At 39.3% G+C, this 16,440-nt stretch overlaps 1 protein-coding gene across 2 annotated transcripts in view; it reads right to left on the bottom strand.

Annotated features, from left to right (window-relative positions):
- Window positions 1-6,261, bottom strand: part of ABCD3 (ATP binding cassette subfamily D member 3) — a 36,149-nt gene extending 29,888 nt beyond the window's left edge. Inside the window, exon 1 of one of the 2 annotated variants that reach the window (XM_063407546.1) lies at window positions 5,599-6,261. In XM_063407546.1, the coding sequence (XP_063263616.1) occupies window positions 5,599-5,711 (113 nt within the window). In that variant the 5' untranslated portion in view covers window positions 5,712-6,261. The remainder of the gene's footprint in view (window positions 1-5,598) is intronic. The other variant, XM_063407545.1, reaches the window with a different exon arrangement.
- Between the last annotated feature and the right edge of the window lie 10,179 nt (window positions 6,262-16,440).

The raw sequence follows: 16,440 nt of genomic DNA, 5'->3' as shown, positions 1-16,440 counted from the left end.
TACCAGTTCAGAAGTGGGAATCCATGCTAAGTACCAGCTGGTGAGATAATGTGTTAGGAGTAGAATGGTGAAAGAAACAAGGCTTTTTCCTCTTATGTGCTACAGCTAGTTTAATATTCTTTCCTTGCTTGATCCCTTGTTTTATTAGATTAATCACTAGTGTAGTTCAAGGTATGCAATTAGTAACCTTAGATCAAAAGATGGATACAACAAAAAAAACGGTGCAAAAGATTATGGTATTAAGGAAACAAAATAAAGTAGAAGACCCCCTCCAAAAAGCTAGACTGATTTATGAAGAAAATAAACATAGAAGGGATGCAAGAGAGCAGTAAATATCCGCTCGAGCCAATGTATTATAACAAGAAAGAGGAGGGATTGTGAAAAAGGCATATTGTATATGTGGCTCTACGCAGATATTTACTATATGTAATCTGATAGATAGAAAAGTTATACTATATTAACATTAGAATAATATAGTGAATGTAGTTTTGTAATTAACAGTAAGTTATAGTACAATAGAAGCTGTGTATGAGTGTTATATTTTTTTTTGCTCAAGAAGAGAAATTCCTCAGCACAGAGATAACATTCACAGAGGCCCCTAAACCTTACAGAGGCCTCTAAACCTTCTAGTGAAGAAGAATTTATGGCCTCTTATCCACAGAACCTAACTTTCTCAAGGACGTATGCTCTCATGCGTTCTTTTAATTAACAGAAAACTTTTGTGACAAGAAACAGCTGAAAATTACTCGTTTTACGTAAGATATGAATAGTCATAAACTGAAGGCTTAAAAAAGAAGACTTCTCTTTGTTCGGGGCCCTTCTCCTTCCTAGCCTTTGTCTGGGAGGGAGGGGGGACAAAAGCCCGGGCTACCTTCTTTGCTCTTGTTGTCTCATTCTTTGTCCTGTCTCTGAAAACTTTTTTTAAACTTTTATTATTGTATTAATATTTTTTGTAACCAATTTTTATTCTTTATTAAATATTCATAAATTTCAAAAACAACGAGTGATTGGCGTTTATCACAAGCTACAACTACCACTTGCTATATTTAAACTCCTATTTTATGTTTCAAAGCACCTCCAAACACTTGGGCATGTGTCTGTTACCTGTGACTGCACTTCTGTCAATCACTGTCTGACTGCACTTCTGTCACTGCCAAACTGCATGTTCACAGCCTGTGCAGCTGAGGACACAAGCAGTGACATCCACTGAGTGAGTGACATGTGCTGCCACTCTGCCAGCAACAATGGCTGGGGAGCACAGTGACAGGCAGGAGCAGAGGTTATGTGTCACCCAGGATGAACTGTGCAAAACCCTGTTTGATACACACTGTCTGCAACTGCACTTCACTCAATGAGCTTTCCCCCTCACTTTAGGCTTGCCTAACCTCTAAGGCCCCAAGCGTGCATTATTCTTGCTTTATTCATTTTTTCCCTCACAGGTGGGATGCCATCACAGCGGTTTCAGAAGTTCAGTTTATATTAAATTTTGTCCACGTCCAAGCATCTTCTTGGATTCTAATGAATGTAGCTAGGTGATAGGAAAGGCCAGTGTGTCTACGAGCAGATTCTAAAATATTTTGTCACCTTCCCATACACTACAAACGCCTTCCTATTACTCTAAATTGTTTATTCCCTTTCCCTAATCTTGCAGTTTCAAACTCTTTACCCTAACTACTTCTATTACTTCTTTCAGTCCCTCCTGCCAGCAGAAAGTTGTATGGGTTAAATACCTTCTTTTTGAAAGTAAGCCAAGCTCATTCCCTACTTGTATTAGTACTTTATTTTAAACTACATGGATACTCAGGAAAAATTCTTATTAGAGGGATAATGAAAAATATTCAGCTCCTTCATGTAACACTCCTTAAGGTTTTAATTCTGAAGCAACCAAATCTTAAGCAAGAATTCTGTTGCTTCTTGTTTGAGGCAGGATTAGGGAAAGAGAATAAACAGACATCTTTCTCTATTATAAACCCAGGATAATGTAGTTTCTCAAAGAACTTCTCACGACTCTAAAAAGCCCAAATACTGCAACCAAAGTCATAATTGCATTTAGATATAACAACTTCCCCCCACAAGAGAACATGAAGCTTTTGTAAGGAAACAGACTTTTTGAGAGCAACTTGGAAAAAGAACCAATGTATTTTTCTCCATGTTTTACTCCAAGGAAATAAGATGGAAAACTAACAAGTTACTATAAGCAAACAGCTCTACATCACTCTACTTTGGAAGATTTCAAGAAAGTGTGGTAATAATGCATTGTAAACTACAAGTAAAACCACCTCTCAGTTCTGTAAAACCAATGAGCAGTGTAATACCTCTTACAGAACATCTGTGACTAATCCAGGCAGTACTAATTAAGTGATCTTTGACCTAGTAAGGCAGCTTGGCATAACACATACAGCTTAATTATTCATACATTACTACTCGATAGGAGTTGTACTGAACCTTGCCCCTAGTGTTTGACAGCAGAAAAGTAGGTAAAAGTTGCTACCTCTCCTTTCTGCTATCACACCTGTAACTGGTTATTCTACATAAAAATGAACACATACAACACAAAGAGCCTGTCACATAATTTTCTTGTTACATATTCGAACACATCTGATTTGCTAAGAGAAGATTTTCTTTCTTTTTCTCTACCCGTATGTTATTTTAATTTCGAAGTTCAACCAGCAGCAGACCTATTGCTGACATTCCAGCAAAACTTAAAAAGCACACAAAATCCAACAGAAAAATGGCAGTTACTCCATAACACATGAAATAATAGGAAGACGTGAAATGTTATTTTGAACACGAAGTATGTGTAAGTGTGTATTCTGAAACTATGTGAGGAATGAAGAAGTTTTGCAGGTACAGTTTACAGTTGCACTAGAACACTTCAATCATTCACCTGAATGTTAAGCCCAGCATTTTGCTGGTTATATTCAGGTCTGCGACATTTACTTTTGCCCTTACACAGCTCAAAACCAGAATTTCACTTTCCAGAATTCAAGAAGTTGAAATTCACCTCACACTAACATGACACCTCATTTTCAGGCATTATACACCAAGGTTAACAAAGGAATTCACACACACAAAACTGAATCACCTCACATTTTAGCCAGTTAACCTCAAGCAGCAGATACGCTACCAGGCCTCTTCCAGACTATCTAGATTGCCAAGTGAAATTCTTCTCCCTAGAAGTAAGTACAAAAATTTAGGACAGCCATGCCCTCCCAACTTCTTCCTCTTCCCAAAGAGTCAGGGAAATACAAAACAGATGCTAAAGGATGCACTAGGCCCTACAGATTTCAAAGGTTGTGCACTTGTTACTGTATGTCAGCATCATACACCAGCATGAGAACGCTGAAAATGTAAAGATTTGACACGATGACAATACTTTTCAAAAGTATGCTATAATTTACATTAGCAACAACGCATGAAGAAATGAATGGTACATGAACTAATGAGACTAAAGGAGGATGAGGCAATGGTAATAACCAGATGCTTTTGTCTAGGCTGGTGATATAGGCAATGTAGCTTACCTACTGCCTAGTCTTGATGGGTAGCATTCTGTAAGGCTCCTGGCAAGGTTTGCCTCACAGGAAAACATGGAGAAAAGAACGAAGACCAGTGGGCAAAAACCATCCTCACAATAGCATTCAAGCAGCAGCATAGCTATTATTGAAACAACCGAATGTTGGATGTTAGAGTTTGGAATCCACGGCCACAATACAGTACCAGCAGTAAATAAGACCTAAGCTGTGGAGGGACTCAAAAGTGTAAAATAACACATATACATAAGCGAAAAATCAAGTTTGCAAGCATGGTACTTACTTTAGCAACAGCATTTCTAGTAAGTTCAAGAGTGCAAAAATGACTAAAGAGATTACAGAAGTAAAGAATAAGGTATCAGAAAGACTGCAGTACAGAGAGAGGAAAAGGAACAGATCAGGTCAGGCTCTCACAAGCCCATGCATACGCTAAATTAGCTGGAATGCAATTCATAAGTTATCTCCCCTTCCCAATTCCCACTAATCTTGTTTGGTCCATCTAATATATATAAATACCTCAGATTTTTAACACTATATCTAGCAAAATTGAAACTCCACACAGGAAAGACACGTTCCAAATACTCTTTGGTATTTAGGCTAACACTTTCCACACACTGACCCTCAAGCTAATGCACGCATTGCCGTTGTCAGGTCCTGCAGATCAACATCAAAACACATGAAAGGAAAATAGTTTAATGGGGACAACCCAGGACCCACATAATATCTATTTCAGGTATAGGGAGATTACTCTGGACAAGTTCTAGCCTGTTTCTATCAAATGAATTTACTAACAGAGGGAATACATTAAATGCACTTCAAAACTACACTGGACCTGCATCTATGTTTGAAGATGTGCTCCAATCTGAATGTAACCTGGTTTATGTGCTCCAAGATCATTCCTCAATGAAGGCAGGGCAAGGTAAGCGTGGACAATTGAGATTCACTTCAGAAGAAAACTCTTGGTCTGACTTAACACGTAAGTGCCCTAGAACATCTGCATGGCCCAGTATTTCTTACAAATACCACAATATTAGATGTGAAAATCTCAGCTCACCGTTTATGTGCCCTTCCATACAGCTTTTTTGCTTTTTTAAAGTGGTATTTCACTAACTTAGTCAGAGATATTTGAAAAAAATCACCCCTCCCTATGAGCTTGATAGAAGAGTAGCTCACAGCCATAGTTTGGGATCTTGTTTTAACTCTTACGAAAAAAAACCATGTAAGGTGGCAAATGCATGGCTTGTCAGCGGCGTATCAATGTCTGCCATGTTGTGCGACAGTTACCTAACCCCATGAAACTCCTACAGATATTGTGCATGTATGGAATTGGGTAAAATAAAAACTGGATCGTTGCTTAATCTCAGGTATGTTATTACTTAAGTCTGTTGAGTAAGTCCATTTCAGTATAATTCTGTAGTACCTACAAGATACCCAACAGTAATATCGCAACATACCAGGTGTTAAGCATCTGGTCAACAACCTACAATCACAAACACAGTAAAACCGTGAAAGGACTGAGCCCGCGATATATTCATGTGCCACACTTGACGGTACCAGTGCTCTGTAAGGTACACACGCCCTATGCCATATACCTGTAAGGCAACTTCATAGAGAACATCACCAGATTCGGCCCCTTTGAAATCGCTGCCCGTGTCTCTTACTGTCACACGGCAGCATTCAAACAACAGCTGAGTCTATTAATTGCCTATGCAGACACGGTCACCCCTAGAAGTCAAGTGTTCATACTCGTTCCTAGTCTGGAAAATAAACAAAGCCGATATAATCTGGGTAACAAGGCGGCGGTGGCTGGATGCTCGCAAGAGCGGCACCGACCTCACGCCGGGGAAGGCGTGGAGGCAGCAGGGTGACTCCTTTGCCCAGGAGCCGCCTCCCGGGCACAGGGCGGCGGTGGCCGCGCTCCGTGCGCCGCACAGGGACGCGGCCGCCCCTCCGCCGGGCCCAGGGCCGTGAGGGCGAGCACAGCTCCCGCAGCTTCGGCCTCCCGGCGCCGGCCCCGCGGCTCGCCCGGCCCCTCCCGCCCCGCGGCCCGGCCCGGCCCCGCGCTCACCCGTGCTGCGCGGCCGCCCGCCGCTTGCTGAGCAGGCAGAGCAGCGCGCAGGCGGCGGCGGCCCCGGCGATGGCGGAGTGCCGCGCGGTGAGGAACTTGCTGTAGGCGGCCATGGCAGGAGCAGCGCGGAGCCGCCGACCGAGCGCAGCCGAGCCGAGCAGCCGAGCGAGGGATGCCGGGAGGGGGCGGCGCCGCCCGGCCCCGCGCCGCCGGCAGGACGGGCCGCGCCGCGCCGGTAGCGGGTTGAGCAACGCCGGTAATTAGCGCTCCCTGGCAGGCCCTGCCAGCGGGCGGACCCGCCGCGCCGGAGGGGAGCGCAGGGGAGGGAGGAAGGGGCGTTTCCTGCCGCGCCGGCGGGGCCGGGCCTGTCGCCGGCCGCCCTCGCCCGGAGGTCGGGCCGAGCCTCCCCCGCGGCCCGCGGGGTGATTTTCCCAGGCACCTCCTCCTGCCGAGCGGGCTCCGACCATCCACTCTCCCGGGGCTCTTAGGGTAGGGCTACAGTGTGATTCCCGAGTGTGTGCTAGGAATGGCTTGTAAATGTAACAAGACGGAATAAAAATAAAATTATAAAAAAATAATAGAGTTTAAAACTTTTTAAAATTTCAGAGAAAATTTGATGTCGGTTTTGCCACACCTTGTCTTTTTCTTGTTGGTTTTTGTTGGTTTTTTGGTTTTGGTTTTGTGGGGTTTTTTGGGGGGGTTTTGAATTTTTTTTTTTTCTGTTTTGTAAGTGCCATGAGAGGAGCTGCCAAGATTGGCTGTCAGGCAGAGACAACTCATTCCAATGAGTTGTCACCCGTGTAAGTACAGGAAAATAATGCCTATAAAGGGTAGAGCCACGCCAGGTACAGCAGGAGATACCAGCTAGCCTTGTCCCACACAAACCAGTTATACTGGCACAGGTGCTTTTTCTAGCAGGGTTAACAACAGATTGGCATGTGGAGCTATACCAGCAAAAACACCTATGCCAGCATAGCTGTATTTACACTGGATCTTCCCCTGTGGCCATATCCCTCAGAAAGATGCCTGATAATGTACATGAAGTGTCTCTGCTTTCTGTGGGAACTGATCAGTCATATACTGAAAGCCTATATTGGTGCCATGGTTAGCACTGAAATTACAAAACTATTTCTCTCAATGAACTTAAATGCAAATCAAAATGCCTGTGGAATCAGTGTATCTGTTTTTAGTCTTGAAATACATTCTCATACAGGCTTTTAAAAACATTTGAATACCTGTGAATGTTGTGCTATTTTTACTGTAGCAGAAGAGTGTGCACATATGTCAGTCCATTTACCAGATATTCCTATTTCTTCCAAGTATTTGTGCCTGGAATAGCAGGTCTGAAGCTGCAGTTTGAGAGGTAATCCCTGGTTCTTCATTCTAAATCACTGCATATATTCTTCTTTCTTGCTCCCTTTCCATATCCTTGGTATCATCAGGCATTTTAAAGCAAGTTTATGTTTTGGTGTAAAAGCTGGAGTCTCAGACTATCCAATTGTTAGTATTTTTTTGGGGCGTTAGAGTCACAACTGTTGAACTTAGTTTTCTGCCACTTGTTCTGAGAACTTGGATAAATAATCTCCCTGCTTTAAAATATGTGCTGTGATTTTGGTGTGGGTGGGAGGAATTGTAAACTATTTGAAGTGTTTCAGATCCTCAGGAAAATATATAACAGAATCACACAGCATTAATTAATTCATGTTTTATAAGATGAATGTTTGTGAAAATACCTTGGTTTTAAAAATCTTAGATGCTTTGAGAGTAGGTTAGTATGAGGATCTAAAGAAGAGGTACTTTTGGTATCAAAATAAACTTATATTAAAATCATTGCAAAAAAAAAATCTGCAAATTTTCAGGTTTACAAATCTTTGTAGTACAGTTTTGCTGGTACTTTTAATCTCAGTATCAGTAGAGAGATCAAGAATGTTGTGATACTGTCTGCTTTTCTTTACAAGTCCTCTTCCCTCTTTAAGCTTAGGTTGGCTGTGCCCTTCCACAGCAGTTGCTATCTAGTACAGCCTAACTTTGTTTCCATGAACTGTCCATCAGTTTGGGCCATGCTGACCTTTGTTGTTTGCATGTCCCCATGACTTCTGTTCTGCTGTTTGTCTGCTCAGTGTCCTTATCCCACTTTCTGACACTAGCCAATACCATGACCTAGTACATATTTTATTTCTCTTCTAACTTCTTAAATAATTTAACATATGCCTATCATTTTCTGAGAAACTTGTCTCCTGCATCCAGACTTCCACTTTGTCTTCTGCTGCCTTGACTCTTAAAAGTTGCTTTTTTTTAGAATAATTTTGTGAGCATGATTGACAAATGGGCACTTAGTTCAAAACATGAGATTTTTATTGATCCATTATTTCATCGGTTTCCAACAGCACTCATGGCTAAGCATATTCTTCATAAAATCTCCCACACTGATCAAATGCTTTTGTGACAAAAGCTCCTTTTTTTCCCTTCAGTTTGAAATGTGCTGCATTTCAATACTTTATACACTGCAACCATATTGCTTTCTTGCTGTTCTTGGTAAAGTCAACTGTGAGGGTTTTCCAGAGTAGCAAATAAGAGCAACGCTAATTCAAATGTAGCTCAAATGTAAAAGCTAGAGGTGAACAGGTAGGTGGGAAGAAACAGAGAAGCAGTTCTGTTACCTGCATTAATAGTACTGTATGTAGTTTCTCTGATAAAGGAGGGTCAAATTAACAAGCATCTTTTTAGTACAGCCCATGGTGTGGTTTAAACTTTTTACTAGGTAAGCAGGAACATCCATAGCAAGCAAGCTATTGAAATGAGAAAGTGCACTCTGGAAGACCGAAGCCTGTAGGAAGAAAAATGTACATTTACTAATAAAGTCTTAAATCCCTGTAATGGACATCAGGAGACCTCATAACAAGAAGTGTTAGGCTGGGCTCCTGTGTCTGAAGTGTTAAGCAATGGTATCTGCCTAAGCAGTTCTTCCATTTCCCAATTTAAAAAACAAAGTCTAATAACAATAAACAGTAATAAAATTGGTAAACAATTCAGATTTTCAGTTCACGTCCTCAGTTACTCTTGATTTTAGATGCTTGAGTTTTAAGGAGTCAAAGTCAGAAATATAAGAAACTATTATGGAGTGAATACTTGTCCCACTAATAGTTATGTGAATACATTTTATTTAATGAAGTCTAGGTTAACAAATAAGAAGATACTCCTATTTGGTTTCTCCCAGAACAGGAAGAACCTGTATTATTTGCTGTTGGCACTTGGCATACAACACCCAGCTATATTCTGAGAACAACATGTCGTCTAATGATTAAATGAAAAATCATGTTGTTTATTGTAGGTCCGATGTAACATATAAATATCATGGAGTGCACTTTACAAATGTTGTGAAAGGTGGCAGAAAATGAGATTAATTTATGTAAGCCGAGGTAAGCTGTAAGATGCACACTGTATCACATGTGTTCATTAAGTTTGAAGATGATTTGTGTATTGTTGGACTCTATTCTGAAGGCTTACATTTGCTTAATTTTTAAGTCTATATAAATTCAGTAGGATTGTTCACTTTTTAAATTTTAAGTAAACTCCTGTGGTATTGAAAACTTAACTACTGGAGCAAGAATGAAAGTTTCAGGGATTGATGTGGTCTCTTTTGCAAAATCTGTGTTATCTCCTAGATATGTCTTTTAGTAGTAGCATCTGGCATGGTTTGCAGGGAAATTAATAAACTGTTCTGTTAATGTAGTCATCAGCATTAAGTGATAAGGGTTTGTCGTTTTGCTGAAGTGCCACAACAGGGTATTAAGTTTGTTGCTTGATATTTCACAGAAGGAGGTTCTCCATCTGAGGTTGAGTTACATTATGTCGTATCAATTCATATATGTGCAAATGTCTTCATATGAATAATGATACAGATTATGCTCAATATAATTTAGCCTTATTAATACAATTTATGTCTGCCAACTGGTATCATTATATGTTTAGTCACTTTGTAGAACTTCAGACTCCAGTGCAGGTGAAGTAGTGTAGATCTGGTATCAACCACTCAAAACCCATAAGCCCCCACTTCTATATGTTGATTATAATGCAGGTTTGATCTGCAGAGTGGGGCCTACAGAGTGAAATTGAAATGGACATAAACATTCTTTGATCTACAGAACACAGACAGAAGACAAGCTTCCATTTCTTTGTACCTCCTGTTTTCTCTTCTTGTCCTTGCCCTTTTCTTACCCACCCCCTGCATGCCCCTGAGAAGACTGGGGTGTTACAGGAACTTTACATGTGAGAAGATAATCTTTCTGAGCAGTGAGTAAAATCTGGGAGTAGCATGGGCAGAAGAAGATAAAAAAACTGCTTAGATGTACAGAGCATTACTTTTCAATTGATGCTTGCAGACCTTCTGTGCCATTACTGCTTCACTTTCCCACTGATAGGGGTACTTTTCCTAATCTTTATTAATGGATATTGTAACCCACAAGTGCTTAATTGCTACACACAATTCTACTTTGTGCAATTCCTTGATTTCTGTCTGTATTTTTGCTTTATATACTTGGGGTTTTTGATATGACTGTGATCTAGCCTCTGTACAAGCAACTCTTGCCTCTGCTTAATACTTCATGTCTTTCCAATATACAAGACAGCAGATTGCTTTTTATAAGCAGAGCTCATAAATTTATAAGTCTGGATGAAAATGTGAAAATACACAGGAATTACTGTTATTATACCAGACTCAGGAATCATCTGGTCTTCTTTCTGTATGTGGATAGTACCAGATACTCTTAGAGACTGTATAGACCCCACATATCTGCTTTCTTAATGGGTTTTACTCTGATTTCGAACATTTACACAATTATTTCACTCTAAATTATGGTGTTTGACACCCATTCTAATTTTTCATGACAATAAGCATAATCACTCATATTCTGCTGGTCCAGGAAACACACAAGTAATGCAGAGAGAGAAAACACCTGATTTGTACTAAGATTCAGTTTTATTTTCCTTACTGTTTTTATTGGCTTTTGTTGTTAATTGGCTTCTGACTTTGACATTTACAGAAAGATGTCTCAATTGAGCTGTTCACATTGATGCTTAGAAAGCTGATACTCCTTTTGTGAGTCAGATTAATTGGACAATCTGTGTAAAGCACAGAATTAGATTTTCCTCCAAAATACAGTACTCTGCATTTATGAACAGTCAGTTGCAGTTACGATTTCGAGCTTCACTGGCCTACCTTGTTAGGACTGGGTGAGTGGGTAGAAAAATGGTAACTGAAACTAGATGTTCCTGTTCAGCTTGTTCTGAAGTGGATCAGAGTTCAGTTTGATCTTGATAGCTTTTGGTGATCTGAAAGCCAAGGTATTTCACTGCTCAATATTTATTTCTAGCTTATCTCAAATATTGTATTGTTTTATGTTTTATTAGATACATAATAAGTAGAAGACCAGAAGTCATTGATGTTAACTTCCTTATCATACCTAGAATAATGCTTGGTTTAAAAAGTGTTCAATTTTTCATACAAAAGTGAGAAAACTGAAAGAAATTCTTTAACATATTATGGAAAAGGCATTCATGAACAGTATTATGGATCTTTGCAAAGTCAAGCTGTCAAATTTGTTATCTGAATTCAGTAATTTAAAGAAAGGCATTTAAAATATGTTTACAACTAATACCTGTTTCATAGGTAGAGTTCTAATTTTTTATTGAGATTGCCTCATAATTTCCTTATAAATAGTACTTCTCAGCTGATTATATCTTTGTTCATTAATGTATTTGCTGATTTATAATGATGCAAACAGGAAGTTTGCATAAACTTTGTCTCTGCTTAGATATCAATTTATTTAATACAAGATTTTGTGCCAATGTGGTCCAGTTATTTCCCAGAATGAAGCAATGGGAAAATATTTTTTTTTCAACATCTTAAGAGAATGTAACAAGCTTTTAGATCATTGTATTTTATCACCATGGTTTGCAGCAGAATTGAATTTGGCAGAGACTAGCTTATATGAAAGTCCCAACTTTTGGAAAGCTGTGTCATCATCACTGTTTATGTCACAGATCCTTCTTATTTCAGGTGATAGAGCTTAAATTAGTAAAGTTGTTCAAAAGGAATCATAATCTCTCTCTTGTATTTGGTCATAAGATATCAGACTTAGGTTTTAACCACAATGACTTCAGCAGATCCATCCTCTTGTTTTCCAGGAGCTGTGACCACAAATATGATGTCACGATGACATGTTCTTTGAACAAATATCATTTGTTTTTAACATTGGTAATGCAGAAAGAATGCTAATAGAAGAAGGATTTTAATACATTCTATGTGCAGGTCTGTTTTCTTAGCATCAGGAGTGAGGGTCTAGTTTTACACTCCAAACTCTTCTCTCTATTGGCATATTCCTGGAAACTTGTCTCCTACTTCCTCTCGTTACAGGAACTTTCAAACTATTTAGTATTAAGTGCATGGTCCCCAATAAAGTTCTTTCCTTGATAAGCACAGTAGTCCTTAATCATTGTTTTATATCAGTATAATTCAGATTTCTTTTTGAGAATTAAAGTAAAATTGGAGTTTCTCCCCTGTATGCAATACTTTGCATTTAGTAACAGACTCAATTACCATTTTGCTACACACTCGCCAGCTGAAGAAAGGTAGATGAAGAAGGAGCAGTGTTGTAACTTGAAATGGATTTCTAAAATTGAAGTCTTGTCTCCACCCATTATTTCACAAGTTGGCGATTATTATAGCAACCCTTCTGATTAACCATGTCAGAGACACTGAATATTCTAGGAGCCTAATGATCTGGTTTTATACCCTAGTAACAGGTCATACATGATGTTCATGTAGCATTATTGAGTAAGTTTTTCATTTGTTCCTTCACACCGACAAATTCCTGGCTTTTCAGAAATAGATTTGTATGTCTTCTGGAACATTCTTGGCTTTAGGCTACCAACAGTGCTGGAGATTCCATCATTTGTTATGTTCATGTCCCTCACAGCTCCTGCAGCTAAGCAACCTGCACCACACTCTAAAGCAACCATGCAGCATCTGTTTCCTCCCAGATCATATTGGCCAGGTTCATAGGTCATGTTATCTGAGTCTCTGCAGCCTTTCTCCATGGAGACTGAGCAGTCTGCTGTTGGTCAAACACTGTGCAGGCTCCAAGGCTTTTCCTGCAAGGGGTGTTTTGTGCCAAAATGCAGCTTGAAATGGTGACTGAGCACAGGTAACAGGTTTTGACTTTCAGAATTATCCTACTGATCTGAATGCAAGCAGATAAAACCACGTTAGGAAAGTGCAGAAAATTATGAGTAAAGCAGTTTCTAGTATTTTAATTGTTCATCAGAATGGGGGAGATGTTGGGAATGATGAAGTAGAAAGACCTTGCAAATATGGTGGTTTAGATTCTGGGAGTATGAGTTCAGCAAGCGAGATAGAAATGAAAGCAAGCTTTGAGATTTAGGGTGTGGGGTACAGGGCTAGTGAACAACGATGTGCCAAGCTGAGGGCCAGCTCCCTTGATTAAACAATACCCTTCTGCTTGCCTTAGGTGATGGGACAGTTCTATTGGCTGTATGTAAATGTTATCTTGTATTAGATTGTCCAACACAGACTATTCAACCTGGAAAGATATTTAATGTATAGTATTCAGAACCTCCTGATCTTATCCCCTCTTCTCTTTTCCCATGCTCTTTTTCCCATCTTTTCCTTCTTCTCTTTCCCCTCTCTCTTCTCTCTTTGTTCCTGCTCTCCTGGCCTGCTTTAGCTGTGCCTAGCAGCTACAAGCAAGGCCCTCACAATAAACCACGTTCAACCCCTGCTACTTTGCTTATAGAGATACTTTGTCGCCAACTCTACCATCACAGAGTAACTCCTTCAGGAAAGAAAGGAATGCATTAGGATGGAGCAAGGCTGAGTGGAAGAGAAAGAAATGACAGGGAATCGGTGAAGAAGGGGTACAGAGACTGGAGTGGCTTAACAAGATGATATTTAGGAAAAGAATCTGAGCCATGTTGGGTTAGGAAGGCATAGGAAGGAGGATCTAGAGACCAGTTGGACAAGGAGATTACATGGGTTGGACAACGATTCTGGCATTAGGAGGGAATTAAATGATTAGATGAGACAAGTGGAGTGGATATGTGTTGCAAAACAAGAGAGTTACATTTAGAGCTACTGAGCAAAACAAAAAGGAGGGATTTAGAGCTAATTTCCTGGAAAAATAAAAGGCTGAAAGAAGGTAACCTAATGACGTGTGAGATGGAGTGGGCTGGACCAGAAGCCTGTGGTACCTGAGCTACCAATTTTTGGTAGAGGAGATGGGGGAAACATGGTAGGAGAATTATTTGACAGGCAGTTCAAGTTCAGTTCTTGGAATCATAAAACCATTTAGGTTGGAAAAGATCTTTAAGATCAAGTCCAGCATTAACCCGACTAAGTTCACCTCTAAATCATGTCCCTAAGTGCCACATTTGTATTTTATAATCTTTTATACATAGTGTGTGTATAGATATACATTTTTTAATATAATCTTTTATATACCTGCAGAAATGGTAACTTAACCACTTCTCTGGGCAACCTATTCCAAAGCTTGACAGCCTTTTCAGTTAAGAAACTTTTTATAATACCCAATCTAAACCTCACCTGGTGAAATGTGAGGCCATTTTCTCTCAACCTATCACTTGTTATTTGGGAGACCACCAACCCCCTTTTAGGCAGTTGCAGAGAGTAATAAAGTCTCTTCTCAGCCTTATTTTCTCCAGAATAAACAACCCCAGCTGTGTTCTTGCAAGAACCTGTGCTGGATTCTGATGGGATAGGTACGTAGGCTGTTGCCTGCAGGCCTGCTCTGTCATTTGTAACATATGAGGCAGGAGATGATGGAAAGAATGACAATTCTACAGCTGAGGCAGATAAATGCTAATAGGATGATCTGAACTACAACTTTAATTCTGTCACAGTGTAAGTTATCTAACATGTTGAAAGTTGGCCTACAATTGCATTTTTTCCCATTTTCAGAATGTTTATCATGAAGTGATAAACATTCTGAGGTGTGTGCTGCTGGAAGTATTTGCAGAAGTGCTGTGCTGCTAAACAGTTGCAGCTTAGTGGAGCTTTCTTTAAACACAGTGTTTTAAAAAAGAACTAGCATTGTAATATATTTTTAGATTTTGTATCATATTTTGATGGTATTCATTAGGTCTGTTGCTAGTCACTGACTGCAAATGAATTCAGTATTACAAATTAATATTAAATAGCTGTCTACTCACTGAACGAGGCAGCAATACTGTGATAAAAACCATACAAAGCTATATAAATAAAGGTTGCATCCTGATATGGCCTTAATTCATGTACCTTAGGCAATTTTAGATCACTTTTGGAGCAAACTTATTCTGGACTATTCCAGAAGCCACACATGCAGAATCCATCTGCTTTACTTAACAACATTTCCTGCTAACAGGTGTTTTACTAGTGCAAGTACTGGTTCCAGTAGTTGTACTAACTGAGATGTTGGTTTAGATCCATAATCTTTGAATGCAAAAAATCTTCCAAGAGATTGGATCTAGTTGCCTTTTTCCTCAAAGCATCAGAGGAGGAAAATGTGCTGGTAACAGAGTAGAAAGCAACAAGGAAATGTGTGTCATGAACAGCTGATACTTGTCTAGTGATGAGAAATAGAGAATGCAGTGGAACTGTACAGAAGGGCAGAAGTGGTGAACCTTTAAATTTCATTGAGGAAATCAAGTGATACTTTAGTTCTCAGTGTTGATTAAAGATCATATAATCACAAACAAACAAACAAACAAAAAAGACTGGAGGATACCTTCAGGATCATATATGAAAATATGAAGAAATATGAAGCTCATCTTCATGAATATATGTAGAAAGAGGCTGGCAGTGTTCTACCTTTTTTTTTTAAAGAAAGGATGTTACTATTACATGTTATTACTAATACTACAATACACTAATATTGCTATTCAGATATGGTAATAATAATTTTTGCTACTGATATATTAATATTACATCTTACTGTAAACAGGACTTCTTAGTTGAACTCATGTCCAGTGGAATTTAAAATTTGAAACTGAATTTCTTGGGGATCTGATGGATATAACTGTATAAATGTGACACCCATCAGGATAATTGCTTTAATGCTATGCCAGAGCTTTACAAGTTTTAGAAAAAATGGTGGAAGTTTCTGTAGGTATATGAATATACATATGTATGCATGTATGTGTATATATATATAAAACAGAGATTCACTGACACTTTTTTTTTTTACTTTTTTGGTACAGAAAAAATGATCTTTTACTTTCATAGGAAAATATGTGAAGTTTTATCTATTTCTAGCAGAAGGAAGGAGAAAAATTACTCTTCAGCTTTAAGGAATAAAGTTGCATGTCTGTAAACAACATGAGAAAATTCTGTGTCCCTTCCTACAGAGCTACACCCTAAGCCACGGGTGAAGCTCATCCTCTGTGCCTGCCAGCTAAGGCACAGTTTAGAATGTAGAGCAGGATTCTTCACTGCAGCTGAACAAGACTGAACCCAGACAGCCCCTCTTAATGCAGAACATATAAGTAGAAGATACACAGTTTAAATATGAAGTAAATAATCGTCCAAATTACATCATTCCAATTCAAAACTCAGCTGCCAATTGCCCTGTTATCTGAAATGAGAGTGACTTTTTACCACAAGTAAAGACACGTTTCCTTGTCATTATCACAGCTTACTTAATGTACTGAATGTTCACACAGTAGTTTATTTCACAGTAACTTTGTGGGAATAGCATAAACAGGCAGCAGAAGTAACCAAATACTCTATGGACCAAACCTCTAATAGTTGTGTATAACTAAGCAAAAAGA

This window comes from Prinia subflava, chromosome 10 (assembly GCF_021018805.1).
Source record: "Prinia subflava isolate CZ2003 ecotype Zambia chromosome 10, Cam_Psub_1.2, whole genome shotgun sequence".
NCBI classification, from domain to species: Eukaryota; Metazoa; Chordata; class Aves; order Passeriformes; family Cisticolidae; genus Prinia; species Prinia subflava.
This window is presented reverse-complemented; position numbering and strand designations above follow the sequence as displayed.